Raw genomic sequence first — 15,663 nt, 5'->3', positions numbered from 1 at the left:
TGTTTTTGTGTGTCCCTTTAAATGCAAATGAGCTGCTGCTCCTAAGAAGAGGGCGGAGTTTCAAGAGCTCATGTTAGTAGCGCCGATTACCTCACGCAGACTCACTAAAAATGTCAGAAACTGTTCAGCCTTTTATGTTCAAACCGGAGTCGGACAATGATGGAGAGACTCAAGAAGAAGTGACAACATGTAGAATGCAACAGGACGTTTCTGAATGGTTAGTTGATGAATTTATGTAGCTGATGTGGACTATCTTAAAGTCAATGATTAGCAGGATCTCCTATCAAACGGCTAAACTGCTGAAATTACATGACGTTGGCGCTCCGAACCACTGATTCGATTCGTAAAGCTCTGAAGCAGTGTTTTGAAATCGGCCATCACTAGATACTGTTGAAAAGTCGTTATTTTGTTTTTTTGGCGCACAAAAAGTATTCTCGTTGCTTTATAATATTAAGATAGAACCACTGAACTCACATGAACTGTTTTAAATATGTTTTTAGTACCTTTATGGATCTTGAGAGGTTCAGTGGCATTGCTCTCAATAGTGGCCTCACTGAGCCATCGGATTTAATGAAAAATATCTTAATTTGTGTTCTGAAGATGAACGAAGGTCTTACGGGTGTAGAACGACATGAGGGTGAGTAATTAATGACAGAATTTTCATTTTTGGGTGAACTAACCCTTTAATATGTAAATTATTCCTGTGTTGGCAAAGCTAAAACAATGTTAAAGTCTTTACTGTCACTTTTGATTAATTTAATACATCTTTGCTGACCCTAGACCTTTAAACGGTATATCTTTACTGGTTGTCTGAATCATAACTCCTAATGTTACACATTCCAAATCTTTGAAGCCTTCCATCACCTAAAACTCCTTTACATCCCCATCCTCCAGAGAGATCTGATAATCTGAGGTCAGTGTTTTTGAAAAGAAATGGAAATGTGGGTGTGGCTTTTTTTTCCCTTAAGAAATTAAAGCCTTGGGTCCCAGGATGAGTTAGAGCAGGTTAGTCTTTAAAAAGAGTGATACACATCGTTACTCTGACTGAGTCAAAACAAAACTCTTGTTATCAGCCTCTTCAACTTTGAGGATTCTTCTCCAGCTTTGGATTTCACTGTTATGCATGATGTCAGCAGCTGACAGATCCTAAGTCCTAAGCTTGTATTTTTGGTCTTCTTTTAAATGGAAAAGTTAAACAAATACGTCATAAATGCTACAAATGAAATGAAAGTGTAAACCTCATAGGTACAAAAGTCTTTAATAAATACTTGTTGGGAAAATCAAACAGATGTAACAAATGAAATGCCAGATTCAGTATGAGCATCAGTGCATGTAGAACTAATCACAGGCAGTAATAATGGACTTTAATGGAGGTTTTTCGTTTTGTTTTTTTGTTTTTTACATGTTTCAATTCTTTTATATTACAATATTGAAAATGGCAAGATTCAAAACGTGAATACATCTGAATTACTATCAAATTATTTCTATATTCAACTGTAATATTTTTCTGCACTAAAGACGCCAAATGAAATGACAATGAAAAAACCTAAATTGTTCCCTTCATTCAGCCACAGCAACATGCACTGATACAAATTTCCTGACCTTCCAGAAACCTTGAATAATTGCATTTGATTTGACCCCGATCAAATTTGACAGAACAGCTCATAAATAAAGGAGGGGGAAATATACCCCAGCCACCCTAAATGAGGGAGGTTTTCAGATAACATAATTAAATCTTTACTCATAATATTCTTTTGTAAAATGGTATTATAGTAATATAGTACCATTTTTTAAATATTCAACACAATACTCAGACAGAAGATACACTTTAAAATCAAGTGTTTTCTGTTCTTGACGTGGGTCATTTCATGAAAAGACTCTGGTCTGTTTGTGGTTCAGTTTGAATTGTAGAATAATACCAAGCAATGATGTTCTGAAAACATTTAAGAATAATAATAATAAAAAACAAATCTTCCAACATCCAACTTAAAAGCCAGACAGTCTGGGTCACTAATATAAACACATAATTACATCATGACTGACAGTGGCTTGAAAATGCAGGTGTTGGACTTTTCCAAGGAGACAAGTGCCACTCGGACACGCAGTATATTTTTTAGTCTTTTTAGTTTTTGTATTCTTTCTCCAATGAAGTATTTAGACCTTCAGAAGTAGTGATCAGTGACAACATTTGTTGTTGATTTTTACTTTCAGCATGGTCAATGTGTCCAATCCCCAAGTCGACATTCATTAGGAAAGTCATAAAAAAATAACACAGATAATCTATTCTAACATGAAGACAGATCATCAATGTTTAGAGTATTTCTTAAAGAGTCCCCACAGACTAACAGCCTGTGGTCATTTTACATATTTATATATAAAACATTTTCTGGCCAACATAAATAAAAGGAATGACAGTTGAAAAAGAGAGCGACTGAAGGAGAGAATAAGAAAAAGTAATAACAATTCTAAGAATGACAATAATAAAAAGGTGTCACATAACTTACTAATCTCAAATATACACAGCTATGTCTTTTTTCACTATTTACATATGTACATATGCATATTTTGTCATTATAATGAATTACCTCTTAGTAATTAAAGAACTAAAATCAATTTCCCTACTGTGTGACCAAAAAGCCAAATGTTTTGGGACAACACAATAGTGCGTTGAGTGAAGTGGCCCTTGATTTTATGACTGTTGTGTCATGTGAAAGAACACAAAAAATGAGCTATAATCAAGAGCTGAGTGAAAGTGTATCAGTCAGAATACTCTTTTACTGTCTGGACTATGAGTACCAATTCCCAAAGAAGGTGAATTTCAATAAAAAAGTAAACCTTTTATCTCAACAGTCTTAAGGCCAATTCACACCGTACAGATAAACGCCAACAAACAAGTTGGCCGTTGGATTTAAAATTTTATGAAAAATAACTGTCATGTTCACACTGCCCTAACAGACACCAACAAACGCTGATTGAACATGTTCACTCGGGTGAAAACAAACACCGACCAATGCCAAGACGCCAACAGGGGTAACGCACTGATCCAACAAAACCCAACAAACGTGTTTGTTGGGCGTTTGTCTGTGCAGTGTGAATTGGCCTTTAAAGGGATAGTTCATCCAAAAATGTCATCTGTCATCATTTACTCACCTTTATGTCATTCCACATGTCATTCTCTCTTTTCTGTATATAGAAAGTGAATGAGGACTGAGGCTTTCAAGCTCCATAATTACAAAAAGAACCATGAATGTATCTTAAAAATAAATGTATCTTTTCTGAAGTCATTGTTCAGTGAATATCTTGACATCCGCCCTGGTGAAAGAGGTAGAGATTGTCTGATTCATGTCTGACGAACAGACCAAAATTTCACATATGGCTCCAAAAGACTTTGAATATTACATACGAATGTATTTTATGATACGTTGACGATACTTTTATGCTGCTTTTGAGCCCCTTTTGAAGCTTGAAAGCTCCAGTTCCTGAGCGATTAACTACACTCTTATGTTAATTTTTGTGTTACACAGAAGAAAGAAGGTCATATGGGTTTAGAATGACACGAAGGTAAGTAAATGGTGACAGAATCTTCCTTTTTTTTTGGGTGTACTAACCCTTTAAGTGTGTATGTAGCATTTGTTAACAAAAACAATAAGAACCAACGTGAGTATCATCATTAAAAATGTATATAAAAGGTGTAAGAACTATCGTGAAGGTTTAATGAGGCACTTGAATATATATACCTCTGGAAGATTTAACAGCTCCTAACACTTGAATTTGGGCAGGTCTGGACATAATCAAAAACACTTTAAAGCTGCCTATCGCTGATTTCTCCTCAGCCCCAAGGGTCAAAGGTCTCGCCACAGTTCACAGACATAATCTCAAAGTTCAGCCTTGTGTAAAAATGTCCTTCTTTTAAGGAAAGTGAGTGCAAGTGTAAACAAAAGAAAAGGATTTTAAAAACCATTCTTTGACAGTCTGATTTGCTGCATTTATGTGACACAAATCCCTGTTTCATTTGACTACACGATGAAAAAAAGATGAAAAACACCAATCGCACAAGCCCCAGATGCTTTCAGATCAGTCGGTGAAAAAATACTTATGTTTTTCCAGTTTGTCTGGCTCTTTCATACGTAATGATCTTTCATGTGCTCGCTTAAGCTCTCGTTCACATTGTTCTTGCAGCGGTTGTCTTTGCTGCTGTAGTGTGTCCTGTGTGGCTGATTTTGGGCTGCAGTGTGAATAGTGTACACTGCATCCCCTTTAGAGTACGCGCGAGATGAGCACTTATGCAGTACTACCCCTCTGTCACTCTCTTCGTCTCCCTCTTCCTCCTCTTCCTCTCGCTCGGCTCCGTCTCCAACCCGATCCAGAGGGTAAAGCAGGTTCTTGTTCTCCTGCAGCGGGTCCGTGTTGTCTTTGTGAGGTGTGCGAGTGCTCAGTAGTGTCCCACGCTGGTTGTTGATGCTCTCTTCCATCTGCGTGTCCTCTCTTTGTCTCGCTTTCCTGCGTCTCCGGAACCACCACACGCACACGATGACACATGAGATCCATAATACCACAAATAACACACACAGCAACGGGATGAGGTAACCTGTAGAGAGAGACAAAAATTAACCCATGAAGCATATGCAGTAAAACCAAAATTTATTCAGACACCTTGAACATTTCATTCATTAATACAGTTTATTCACTATAGTTTAAAAAAATTGTAATAAAATATGACAAGATCTCAGAGTTAAACTGTGTCAGAAAAAAATAATCTTAATTATGTCAGATAACACTTAAGCAAAACATGGTCAGGTCAAAGTGTCTGAATAATTTTTGGTTCCAAATTTTTATCAATTTTACTGGTAGTCCACTGTATGAAGAATGTTTGGGTATAATATGTCACAGTTTACTTTATTTTGCTATCCTCACCTACATAAATGAACTATAGTGTCCTGCACCCACTAGTAAAAATATATAAAAAATATCAAAAATGTCTGAATAATTTTTGGTTTGACTGTATATATATATATATATATATATATATACACACACTACAGTTCATAAGTTGGGGGTCATTAAGATTTTTTTTTTTTAATTTTTTGAAGAAGTCTCATCATTCGATCACCAAATACAGTAAAAACAGTAATATTGTGAAATATTATTCCCATTTAAAATAACTCTTTTCTATTTTAATATATTTTAAAATGTCATTTATTTCTGTGATGGCAAAGCTGAATTTTCAGCATCATTACTTAGTCTTTTTTCAATTTTCAGTCTTCAGTGTCACATTATCCTTCAGAAATCATTCTAATATGCTGATTTGGTGCTCAAGAAACACTTCTTATCATTATCTATCCGCTTAATTTTTTGCAGAAACCGTGATACATTTTTTCAGGATTCTTTGATGAATAGATAAAAGCACAGAATTTATTTGAAATATAAATCTTTTTTAACATTATGAATGTCTTTGTCACTTTTGATCAATTTAATGCATTGTTGCTGAATAAACAAAAACAAAAACAAAACATACCGACCCCAAACTTTTGAATGGCAGCATCAGAAAGAGGACTGAAAGAGAGAATGAATGAGCAGGTGAAAAGAGAAGGGACACACATCTTACTCACCAACTTGGGGACGCGGGTCCTGAGTGTCAACTCTGACCTCTCTCACAGCCAAAAGTAACGTGCTGTTGTGAGGTTTGGACAGAACATCAATGATGGAGCGGACAACATCCTGTATCTGAGCTCGTCCCTCAACAAAGTCGTTTTGCTCATATGACTGAGGAAAACAAAAGAAAGAGAATGAAAAAGAGCAAATGAAAATGAGCAAACTCAAGTCCTTTCTCTCAGCTTTAGTCCTGATGTTTTACTGAGACATCCACTAATCCCCAACACACTTACACTTTGGAAAAGAACAGTACTGTCTAATTAGACCAAACCAAATTACAACACTAATTAAACAATTATATCACTTGTTGGGAAACTCAAAAACAAGTCAATGTAATGGTATTTGGCCCTAAAAGGTCAGTACACAATGGTTAGACTATCTTTACACAGTCACATAAAAAAAAAAACAACAACAACTAAGAGCCACATTGTCAAGGTACAGATTTAACAGAAAGAACCTCACTACTGAAACAGGCAGACACAGGAAAACATGACTGCCATAGGAATACAGATTGCAACATCCAGGAAAAGTTCAACCACAAATGAAACCATTAAAACACACATTTGATTATGTAGCAAGTAATGAAAAAGTCCCTGTCCTTTAAAGAGAAAATCTAATATGAACCAGGAAATAAATGGAGTAATAATATTATTTTATTATTTATTAATTTTTATTGTCTTATTCTCTTAAATTTCATAAGAAAGCACTCTAAAATTGAAACTGAAAAACTAGAAAAACGTACAGTCAGAGAAAAGGGAAGGAGGAATGATGGAGACATGTTGAAATGACTGAGGAAGAAAGACAGGAGAAAAGGAATTTAGAGTAAGGAAAGAAAAAATAATTGCTAGATCAGAAACGAAAGAAGTTAGACCTAACTGAGTTATTCACCTTTCCCTTAAATTTCATGATCAAGCCACATGTAATTTTTCTGTGGTAACAGTCAGGGTATAACCACACTGGATTCAACGGGGGACGTCCCAGTGCTGAGCTTATAACATCAGCACAAAGCAAAGTCTTACGAGAGCTCACACCATAAAAGGTTACCGCTCCTTCTCCGGAAATCTTTCAATGTTACAACATAAATCTTAAGGGAATTACAACATCACAGAAAGAGTAAAACTAAGATTCTGGCCATTAAGGGCTTAAAGTAGAGGAACAGACTTTTCCCCAAGAGTCTGCATTACTACAGCAATGGTCTCAGAGCGAATGAAGGAGAAAAAGAGAAAGATGAGAGGGTGTAGAGCAGGACAGGTGAGGTATGTTAAAGGTGAAAAGCTGGATTTTTTTACAACTAACATTTAGATAAAGTCCTGATTTCACAAAAAGATACGACAAAGAATCAAATTTTACAAGCCATTTGACTTGAAGTGCCTTTTTTGAAGGAGTGCAAACTGGAGGACAGACAGGAAAATGTTTTAAAGCAGAAACGAGATGGAAAGAGAAATAAACACTCCAAAGTGAAGGAAAACAGATGTGATGGTTTCAGGAAGAGTATGTTATTGGATGAAAAATGCAGTATTTTGATACACACTGTTCAAGTTATGTCAGAGTGATTGCTTTTATGAGATGAGTACACATAAAAGTAACCACAGTTGTGTTTAGCAGCAGGAAACTTGGGATTTTCTTTGAGGCCCAACTTTCCAAGTTGAAGGCGTGTCCATTAATAGGAGATGCTAATTGATCATAAAAAGCTTTTATTGTGAATGTTTACTGTACTATTACATACTACTTATTTAGACTTTTTTATGTGGCACACAAGACAAAAAAATAGATAAAGCATCAGTTAAAGTGAATAAGATACAGGAAAGTGCATCATTTTTATCATTTTACAGTATCTATTTGTTGTCATGTGAAAACGGCTATTATTAAATAAATAATCATCATCATTAAACTTTTTTTCCTTAGCTTGTTACCAGTGTTTTTCTGTTATGTCAAGATGTGTTGCTTTTTTTCTTAGTAGCTCTGAGACTGAACATGGGTGCCGGGCTTGTTTACAAAGGATGAGGTAATTTCATAGGATTAAAGACTGATGGTTGAAGAGAGTGAGCTCACCATAGCAACCTCCACAGCATTATGGTTGGACGGTGATTGGTCACAAAGAATGAAAAGGGTGTGGTCTTTGGCCAGGGTTCGCATGATTGGCAGATACGTTAGCTCTGTGCAAACACCTTCAGTGGTTGTGCCCTGTTAAACAAACCCACGAACATGCCACAAATGTTGGTGTTTTGACTGGAAATCATGTTTATCTGAGATAATAAGTAGTGTATCTGTCTTTCAAAACTTTCAGCATTTACTAAATGAAAAATTCTTACCTGCGGGACACTGTCAGAGTCAAATACAAGCGTGACATGAGCACAGTTATCATCTAGGTAGCCGTTGTTGGGTAGGCACTGAGTGCTGAAGGGCTGTAGACGGTCAGAGTTGGAGCATATCCCCAGCTGACTGCAGGGTGGACGAAGGCAAGACAGGAAATCATGCGCTACACACTTCTGTCCTAGTGGACACAGGGGGTGCTGTGGCTCATCAGAGTCTGTCTGCAACATGCAGGGCTGACGACCACAACGCACCTGCGGTCACAACAAAAAAAAACTTAATAAAGAATCTATATCGAGATAAAAATGAAATAATTAAATAAAAATAAAATCTACATGGAGGCGTCATTTTCTTTATGCAAAAAAATTTTGTTTGTGAAATTGATATTTTATGTTTGTGAGATGCATATCCTTCCAACATTAACATTTTACACTGCATGTGACTAGAACTGTACTGTTAGTATTAGGTTGGTTCAGTAGCACAGTCTGAGGTAGATGATAGGACTCACTTTAGTGCATCTGATGTTTCCGTTCATGCACTGACAGCTGTTGCACCCATCCTCCCAGTGATCACCGTGATGAAGCTGCAACCCCGAGCGATCGCATGCCTTCCCAACACCAATGACTACAGATGGCAAGAGATGGAGAGGAACACAGAGAAAGAAAGAGAGATCAGATCCTGAAAGTCACAGTACCATTCACAAGTTTGGGGTTAGTAAGATTTTCTAAAATTAATATTTTTATTCAGTAGGGATGCAATAACTTGATCAAAATGTGACAGTAAAGACATTTATAATGTTCAAATAAATGCTTTCCTTTTTAACTTTATATGCATCAAAAATTCCTGGAAAAATGTATCAATGTTTCCACAAAAATATTAAACAGCACAACATTTAAATATTGATAATAATAAGAAATGTTTCTTGAGCACCAAATCAGCATATTAGAATGATTTCTGAAGGATCATGTGACACTGAAGACTGGAGTAATGATGCTGAAAATTCAGCTTTGACATCACAGGAATAAATTACATTTTTGAAATATATTAAAATGGAAAACAGTTTTAAAGGGGTCATGAATTGAGAAATCAACTTTTCCTTGAGCTTTTGATACATAAGAGGTCATCTTACTATAAGAATATCATGTAATGGCGCTTTTCCACTGCATGGTACGGTTCGGTATGGCTTGGTACAGCTCGCTTAAATAGTACCACCTCGGTGGAGGTTCCAAGCATGCCGTACCGATACTAAATGTGACATGTAAACACTGCAGATCACTGATTGGTCAGAGAGAATCGTCACTACAAACGTCATTGGATTTGAAACACAAGACACCAAACCCGCTAGATTTTTAGGATTCAGTAACAGCCACCGCAGTATCATTTGTTTGTGAAACAACTTGCTTTAAACGACTGTTGCAAGCAACTTGTAAAAAGAAATGGCTGTATTGTGGTCAGTAGATGAGGTGCAGACTCGTTGGTAGATGGATCCATGGCAGTAGAGGCGGCGCAACTATTCGATCAGTCTATAATCCCACCCACTTTGAAGCGGTACTAAACTGCAGTGGAAAAGCAAACCGAAAGTAAAGCAAGCCGAGCTGTGCCGAGCCGAGTAGTACCAAGCAGTGGAAAAGCACCATAAGTTTAAGAACTGAAAACTTCCGTGTTAGGCCAATAAAAGCTTTTATTGACACCGGGCTCATTGAACGATTGATCCTGGAATGTGCCTATCTATCATAGATAGGTGAAACCCCGCCTCCACAGAAGAAATCAACACCTACTCCATCATTGCAACGTTAGCCTCGCCCACTGGCGTGAATTTCTTAGTTACAATGCATTTGCACAGTTAGTGACGATGAAAGCATTTGTTAGGGTGCAGAAATTTAGTTGTAATGACTTCATGCACTTTCATGTGCATCAACAACATGTCTGTGATTGGCTACGATGTTCTAATGCCATAGATATTGGCTAAATGTAATGCAACACTTTTCACGATTAGTTAACCTTGAGAGCTGTAATAGTAAAAACGCAGTGGTGGGTGTTTACACTGAAGTCTCACAGCAGACATGCTCCTTAAAACAGAGCGTTTAAATAAGAGGGCTAAAATCAGGGTAGGAAAAATGCCTTTTATTTCTAAATTATGATGATTTTTGATGTAAAAAGCATACTAACATTATAAGTGCACCTTAGGAAACATTATAAAATCCAATAAATGCATGAGATGAAGCAGGGTCATCCATTATATGTTGTACATAACTGAGTGTTGCATGACTTACTTTAATAAATAAATAATCATAACATTTTACTTAATGCTTTTTAATGTGGGAGGGACAATGAAATATTTTGCTGAATTTAGCTGGTTTTTTTTGTTGTTGTTGTTTAACACATATTTCATTTTTTCCCCACAAACGTTGATGGAGCCCCTGCAGTACTGCCACAGACCCTTGTTAAACGCCGTTGAAACAGGCAATTTAGTCTGGTCCAGTTTTGTTTGGCTCAAGTTAAGGTGTGCACACAACATGAGCAGACAGCAAAGATTATCAACACTTCATTTCTCATAATGCAAACAAGTAGGGTGTTCTGTCAGTGGGAACTCACACTCCTGGCAGCGCAGTCCAGCTCGTCCCACTGGGCACAGACAGCGATATCCATTAATCTCATCCACACATGTGGCTCCATATGAACATGGAGAGGACTGACACTCATCTATGTCTGAGATCGAGTCAGAGACAGAAGTAGAGAAAGTGTGTTAGAGTCACAATTTAACTAAAGTAGTGACAGATCTTTTTTTCTGTACTGTGACATACGTCAGAGTGAAATGGATCATCAAAAAAGAAAACTTTTAATTCATCGGTTTTTGATTTGATGGAGCAGATCTCAATGCGAGCTTGCAGTCAATTGTAAGAAAGGGCTTGTGCAGACTATATGATTGTAGACATCATCAGAGAGAAGTCTGTCATTTCACAGGAAGACCGACATTTTCAACAACAAACAAAATTGCAAAAATGAAACATATGCATGGATCACAATAAGATAATTTAGATGCATTTAGAAAATAGATGAATAAGTGCATTTCCATTTCAAGTTGTAAAGGTTAAGTGTGTGGTTTTTGCACCACTAGTTTCACTAAATAGAACAGAGTGCAGTCCACCCACTTTTTCAGCGAAAATATTTTTGATTCATTTTTCCCACAGGGATTTGTTAAAGCCATGAACCAAGCCAACCAGCTATGAGGTGAATCACAACATTACAAATTTTATTTGAAGCAAAAAAGTATTTGAAAATCAGACAAAAAGACAAACGTACAAGACTGTGTTTTAAAAACAATGGTAAAATATAAAACTAAAATGGCTTATATATATATATATATATATATATATATATATATATATATACACATAGTCAAACCAAAAATTATTCAGACATTTTTGATATTTTTTATATATTATTTTTATATATACCCTGATATTTTTTACTAGTGGGTGCAGGACACTATAGTTCATTTATGTAAGTGAGGATAGCAAAATAAAGTAAACTGTGACATATTATACCCAAAAATTCTTCATACAGTGGACTACCAATAAAATCAAGTATTATATACAATAAAAAAAACTTTGTCCTGTCATGAATATTCATAGTTCTTGCTGTATCATTTAAACATGCTTACACATACAGTATGTGCAGATGTATTTACTCACTGATGCGACAGTCAGGCCCGGCAAATCCAGGTGCGCACTCACAACGAAACCAGTTGACCCCGTCCACACACTGTCCCCCATTATAACTACAGAGAGAGAGGGACAGAGAGGCGGCATCTGAGTAACACATACTTGATTTTAACTGACCGACATACCAAGATAAAGATGCTACAGGCGCAACTAGTAGGCTCTCACACCAATATAGGTGTTTAGACATTTATATTCTATCACTTTGTCTAACTAAGTTCTGCCAAAGATTTGTGAATGACAAGCTCAGTTGTTTGCGTGAGTGATTGTTATGTTTTTTTGCTCTCCTTTCTGTACTTTTCTTCACTTACTTTATCTATTGCATCACTTACCAGGGATGAGGGTTGCAGTCATCAACATCTGAAAACAGAATGAAAACAGATCTCATGAAGGCAGAACTACCAGAGGATATATCAGAACTAGACCTGTCAGGGCAAATCACAGCCTGCCAGCACACCTTAAGCCCAATCAAAGCTATACATGTGGGAGTAAATCATGAATACAAATGCACAAGGTTTAGTTAGGGGATATTTTTGGACAAGAGAGAAAGCTAGGGAAATGGATAAGTGGCCATGGTCTTACCCTGAGCACAGGTAGGCCCCTCCCATCCATCCTTACAGATGCAGGTGAAGACGCTGCCCCCTCCAATACAAGTCCCGCCATTTAGACACGGACCAGATTCACACGAGCTGTTCATGGCTAGAGAGAGAGACAGAGAGATAGTGAGAAAGATACAGACTAAATGAGCTCAACATGGAGGTGTTTTGGTTTCTGTCTCACCTGTGTTACATGTACTGCCACCCCAGCCGGAAGGACACGCACATCGAAACGAGTCTCCATGATCGTAGCACGTTCCTCCATTAGCACAAGTACTGGAATCACACTGATTGTCTCCTGTAACAACAAATCCACTTTGAGTGCAGGCACATACAGTTAGAGGCCTCAAATGAAAATACATTCATTCATGCATTCACTTACGTGAGTTACACGTCTTTCCTTTCCAGTTGTCAGTGCAGCGACAGTAGAAATCATTCAGCAGATCGACACAAAAACCTCCATTTAGACAGGGCTCACCACTACACTCATTCACGTCTGAAGAGAAGATTTAAGATATATAAGATTATATAAAGAACTATATACATACTGCTAAAACACATAAACCATATTCCTTGACCCGGTATTCAAGCGGACTCGGATCAGTAATGTTAAATCTCGCTATAAAAACAAGCAATCAGTATAGAAGATTTTGGTTTTGTTTTTTACTCAGTTTTCTCTGTTCCTGTTCCTGTTGCCTTAGTTCTTTAGTTAGTTTCCCTGGTTGTTAGTCAGTTCCTACACCCGTTCCATTTTATCTTTGATTACACTCCCCATGTATTTAAGCCCTGTGTTTTGTTCAGTTCTTTGTCCGGTATCTTCAACGTTAATGCGGTTGTGTTAAGTTATTCTCCTGCAATCTCCTGAGTTTTGTGTTTTGGATTTATTAAAGGGGTCATGACATGAGAAATCAAATTTTCCTTGGTCTTTTGGCACATAAGAGGTCTTTGTATTATTATTACATCCTGCAAGTTCCATAACTTAAAACGTCCTCGTCATCAATAAAAAATCATTTTTATAATCAAGCTGTAAAAAAGCTTCGTTTAAATCCGAGGTGGCATGTGACGTCACAGGGGCACAATCATTTGCATACGACTGCCTCTGGAGCAAGACAACAACGCCTACTTTTACATCATTGCATCGTTAGCCCCGCCCACTGGTGTTCAGTCGATGAGCAGCGAGTGGATCTAAAGTAGGCCTAGTTGTTTACAATAAGATTGTGATAATAACAAGATTGCGATGCCACGCAGACGTTGTGGTGTTCCTGGCTGTGGAAAAACATCATCTTTGCATGAGCTGCCGATGTTGGAGAAAAATGCATTCAGTTTATTTTTACATTTCACTGTGGATTATTTGGTAATTCAGTCGCAATATCGATGCAGGTTTTGCAAACAGACTTTTAAGATATGTATTCGACAGCAACGCCACAAACATGTAAGTAACAGTGTTCATTCTAATGCCTGATCTGTGATCAGTGAAATGATGTGTAATCAAGTTCTGTACTGTTCAAGTTCAAGTACTGTTTTTGCATCAGTAAATCAAGCCAGTGACTAAACGATCAAATTCACATTGTTTCTCTTAGTAGCATGAAAATAATCCGATTTTTAAATTGTGATTAAATTACATACAGAAAGAGATCAAAGTACGCTCCCTTTACAATAGCTGAAGCTGTCAATCACACAGCGTGAGTTTATCTGGACACTTGCCAAAACTGCCGTTATAATGAATGATGCTGTTACACTGCACAAACGTTACTGTATTCACATCATGTTTGCTTTTAGTTGTGGTGAAAGCATTTCGTGAGAATGCAGGAATCGAGTTACAATAATGAGATCACTACATTCACGCGATCAACAGACTGTCTGTCATCTGCTCAATGCTCATCACTGCAACCTTTCATGTCATGGGAAAAGATCTAAATATAATAAGGCTATAATCAACACTTTTCAGGATTCGTTAATCTAACGAATTCGTTAATTCATTAATAGTAAAAGTATCCGAGAGGGTTCCACATGTAATACGTATTTCAAATGCAAAGATGTCAGCCAATCACAGCAATGGACGTTTACATTGATGTCTCACAGCAGACACGCCCCTTAAAACAGTTCAAATCAGAGGGCTAAAATCAGGATAGAAAAATGCCTTTTATTTCTAAATTATGACAATTTTTGATGTAAAAACCTAACCCTAACCCACCTCAGAAAACATGATAAAATAATAAAAAATTCCACTTCATGACCCCTTTAATATTTTTGTGGAGACCCTGATGCATGTGTGAAGACTTTTTTGATGAATAGAAAGTATATTTGAAATAGAAATCTTTTGTAACATTACAAATGTCTTTACTGTCACTTTTGATCAATTTAATGTGTCCTTGCTGAATACAAGTATTAATTTATTTTTAAAAAATCTTACTGACCCCAAACCTTTAAATGGTAGTGTACAAATGACTATCTAAATTAATAAATAAATCTCTCTCTCTCTCATAGGACTAAAGGGTTTAGAACTCCATTACTGTAAGAGACAATAGTTAAGCATATAGAGGTGATATTTTTACCCAGGTTACAGAGTTGCCCATCAAAGCCATCAGGACAGACACAGCGGAAGGAGTTGATGTCATCAATGCATGTTCCTCCGCTTTGACAAGGATTTGATGCACAATCATTTATATCTGAGAGAGAAAGCAGTAAAGAATGTTGCATGTATGTTTATACTGAAGGTTTAATAATGGTGTGTGTATGTGTGTAATATTACTCACTCTCATGACAGTATGTGCCAGTGAATCCTGGTTGGCAGGCACAGGTGAAGTTTCCTCCTGACTGGCTGATGCAGCGCCCGTGAGGACCACACACATTTGATAAGATGTGTCGTACCGCTTTTGCTGTGCCATTAGTTGTCACGGCAATAGTACAGCTGTCAATCACTAATAGGAAAAACAAAACAAGATTAAAGAAAAATTGCCTCTTTTTTGTTTGTACTATCAGGATCTTTAAAAGAGAGCATATGAAGTAAAATAAATTAAAAAAAAACATAAAAAATAAAATACAAACATAATCTTGTTGTTGCCAGCACTGTGATCTACTACTTGAGCTACAGGAACATCATAACATAAATTTGATCAGGCCTTCAGTGAGGTCATTTGTGTACCTTGGCAGGTGCTGGTCTTGCAGTGGTCTCGTAGCTGACTGCATGTTTTCCCCTCATATTCATCTGTGCAGGCGCAGTAAAAATCTCCCTGCAGAGAGTGACACTGGGCTTTATTCTGACACGGGTTTGGACTGCATAGATCCACCTGCACCTACAGAGAGAGTAGGAGAATGAGAGAGGAAATGAGCGATTGAGAAAGGGAAAGATTTTGTGTGCTTATGTAATTATTGACCTC

At 37.1% G+C, this 15,663-nt stretch overlaps 1 protein-coding gene across 3 annotated transcripts in view; it reads right to left on the bottom strand.

Moving 5' to 3' along the window:
- Positions 1–1,242: 1,242 nt before the first annotated feature.
- Positions 1,243–15,663, bottom strand: part of jag2a (jagged canonical Notch ligand 2a) — a 42,067-nt gene continuing 27,646 nt past the window's right edge. For all 3 annotated transcript variants that reach the window (XM_051917493.1, XM_051917492.1, XM_051917495.1), the window contains 14 exons: positions 15,429–15,579; positions 15,040–15,204; positions 14,839–14,952; positions 12,666–12,779; positions 12,468–12,581; positions 12,270–12,386; positions 12,020–12,047; positions 11,661–11,746; positions 10,561–10,674; positions 8,474–8,589; positions 7,965–8,219; positions 7,705–7,836; positions 5,610–5,763; positions 1,243–4,588 (listed from right to left, as the gene is read on the bottom strand). In XM_051917493.1, the coding sequence (XP_051773453.1) occupies positions 4,122–4,588; positions 5,610–5,763; positions 7,705–7,836; positions 7,965–8,219; positions 8,474–8,589; positions 10,561–10,674; positions 11,661–11,746; positions 12,020–12,047; positions 12,270–12,386; positions 12,468–12,581; positions 12,666–12,779; positions 14,839–14,952; positions 15,040–15,204; positions 15,429–15,579 (2,127 nt within the window). In that variant the 3' untranslated portion in view covers positions 1,243–4,121. The remainder of the gene's footprint in view (positions 4,589–5,609; positions 5,764–7,704; positions 7,837–7,964; positions 8,220–8,473; positions 8,590–10,560; positions 10,675–11,660; positions 11,747–12,019; positions 12,048–12,269; positions 12,387–12,467; positions 12,582–12,665; positions 12,780–14,838; positions 14,953–15,039; positions 15,205–15,428; positions 15,580–15,663) is intronic.

Source organism: Ctenopharyngodon idella, chromosome 13 (assembly GCF_019924925.1).
Source record: "Ctenopharyngodon idella isolate HZGC_01 chromosome 13, HZGC01, whole genome shotgun sequence".
In the NCBI taxonomy this organism is placed as follows: domain Eukaryota; kingdom Metazoa; phylum Chordata; class Actinopteri; order Cypriniformes; family Xenocyprididae; genus Ctenopharyngodon; species Ctenopharyngodon idella.
The sequence above is the reverse complement of the archived record's forward strand: the minus strand, read 5'-3'. Positions and strand labels throughout refer to the sequence as shown.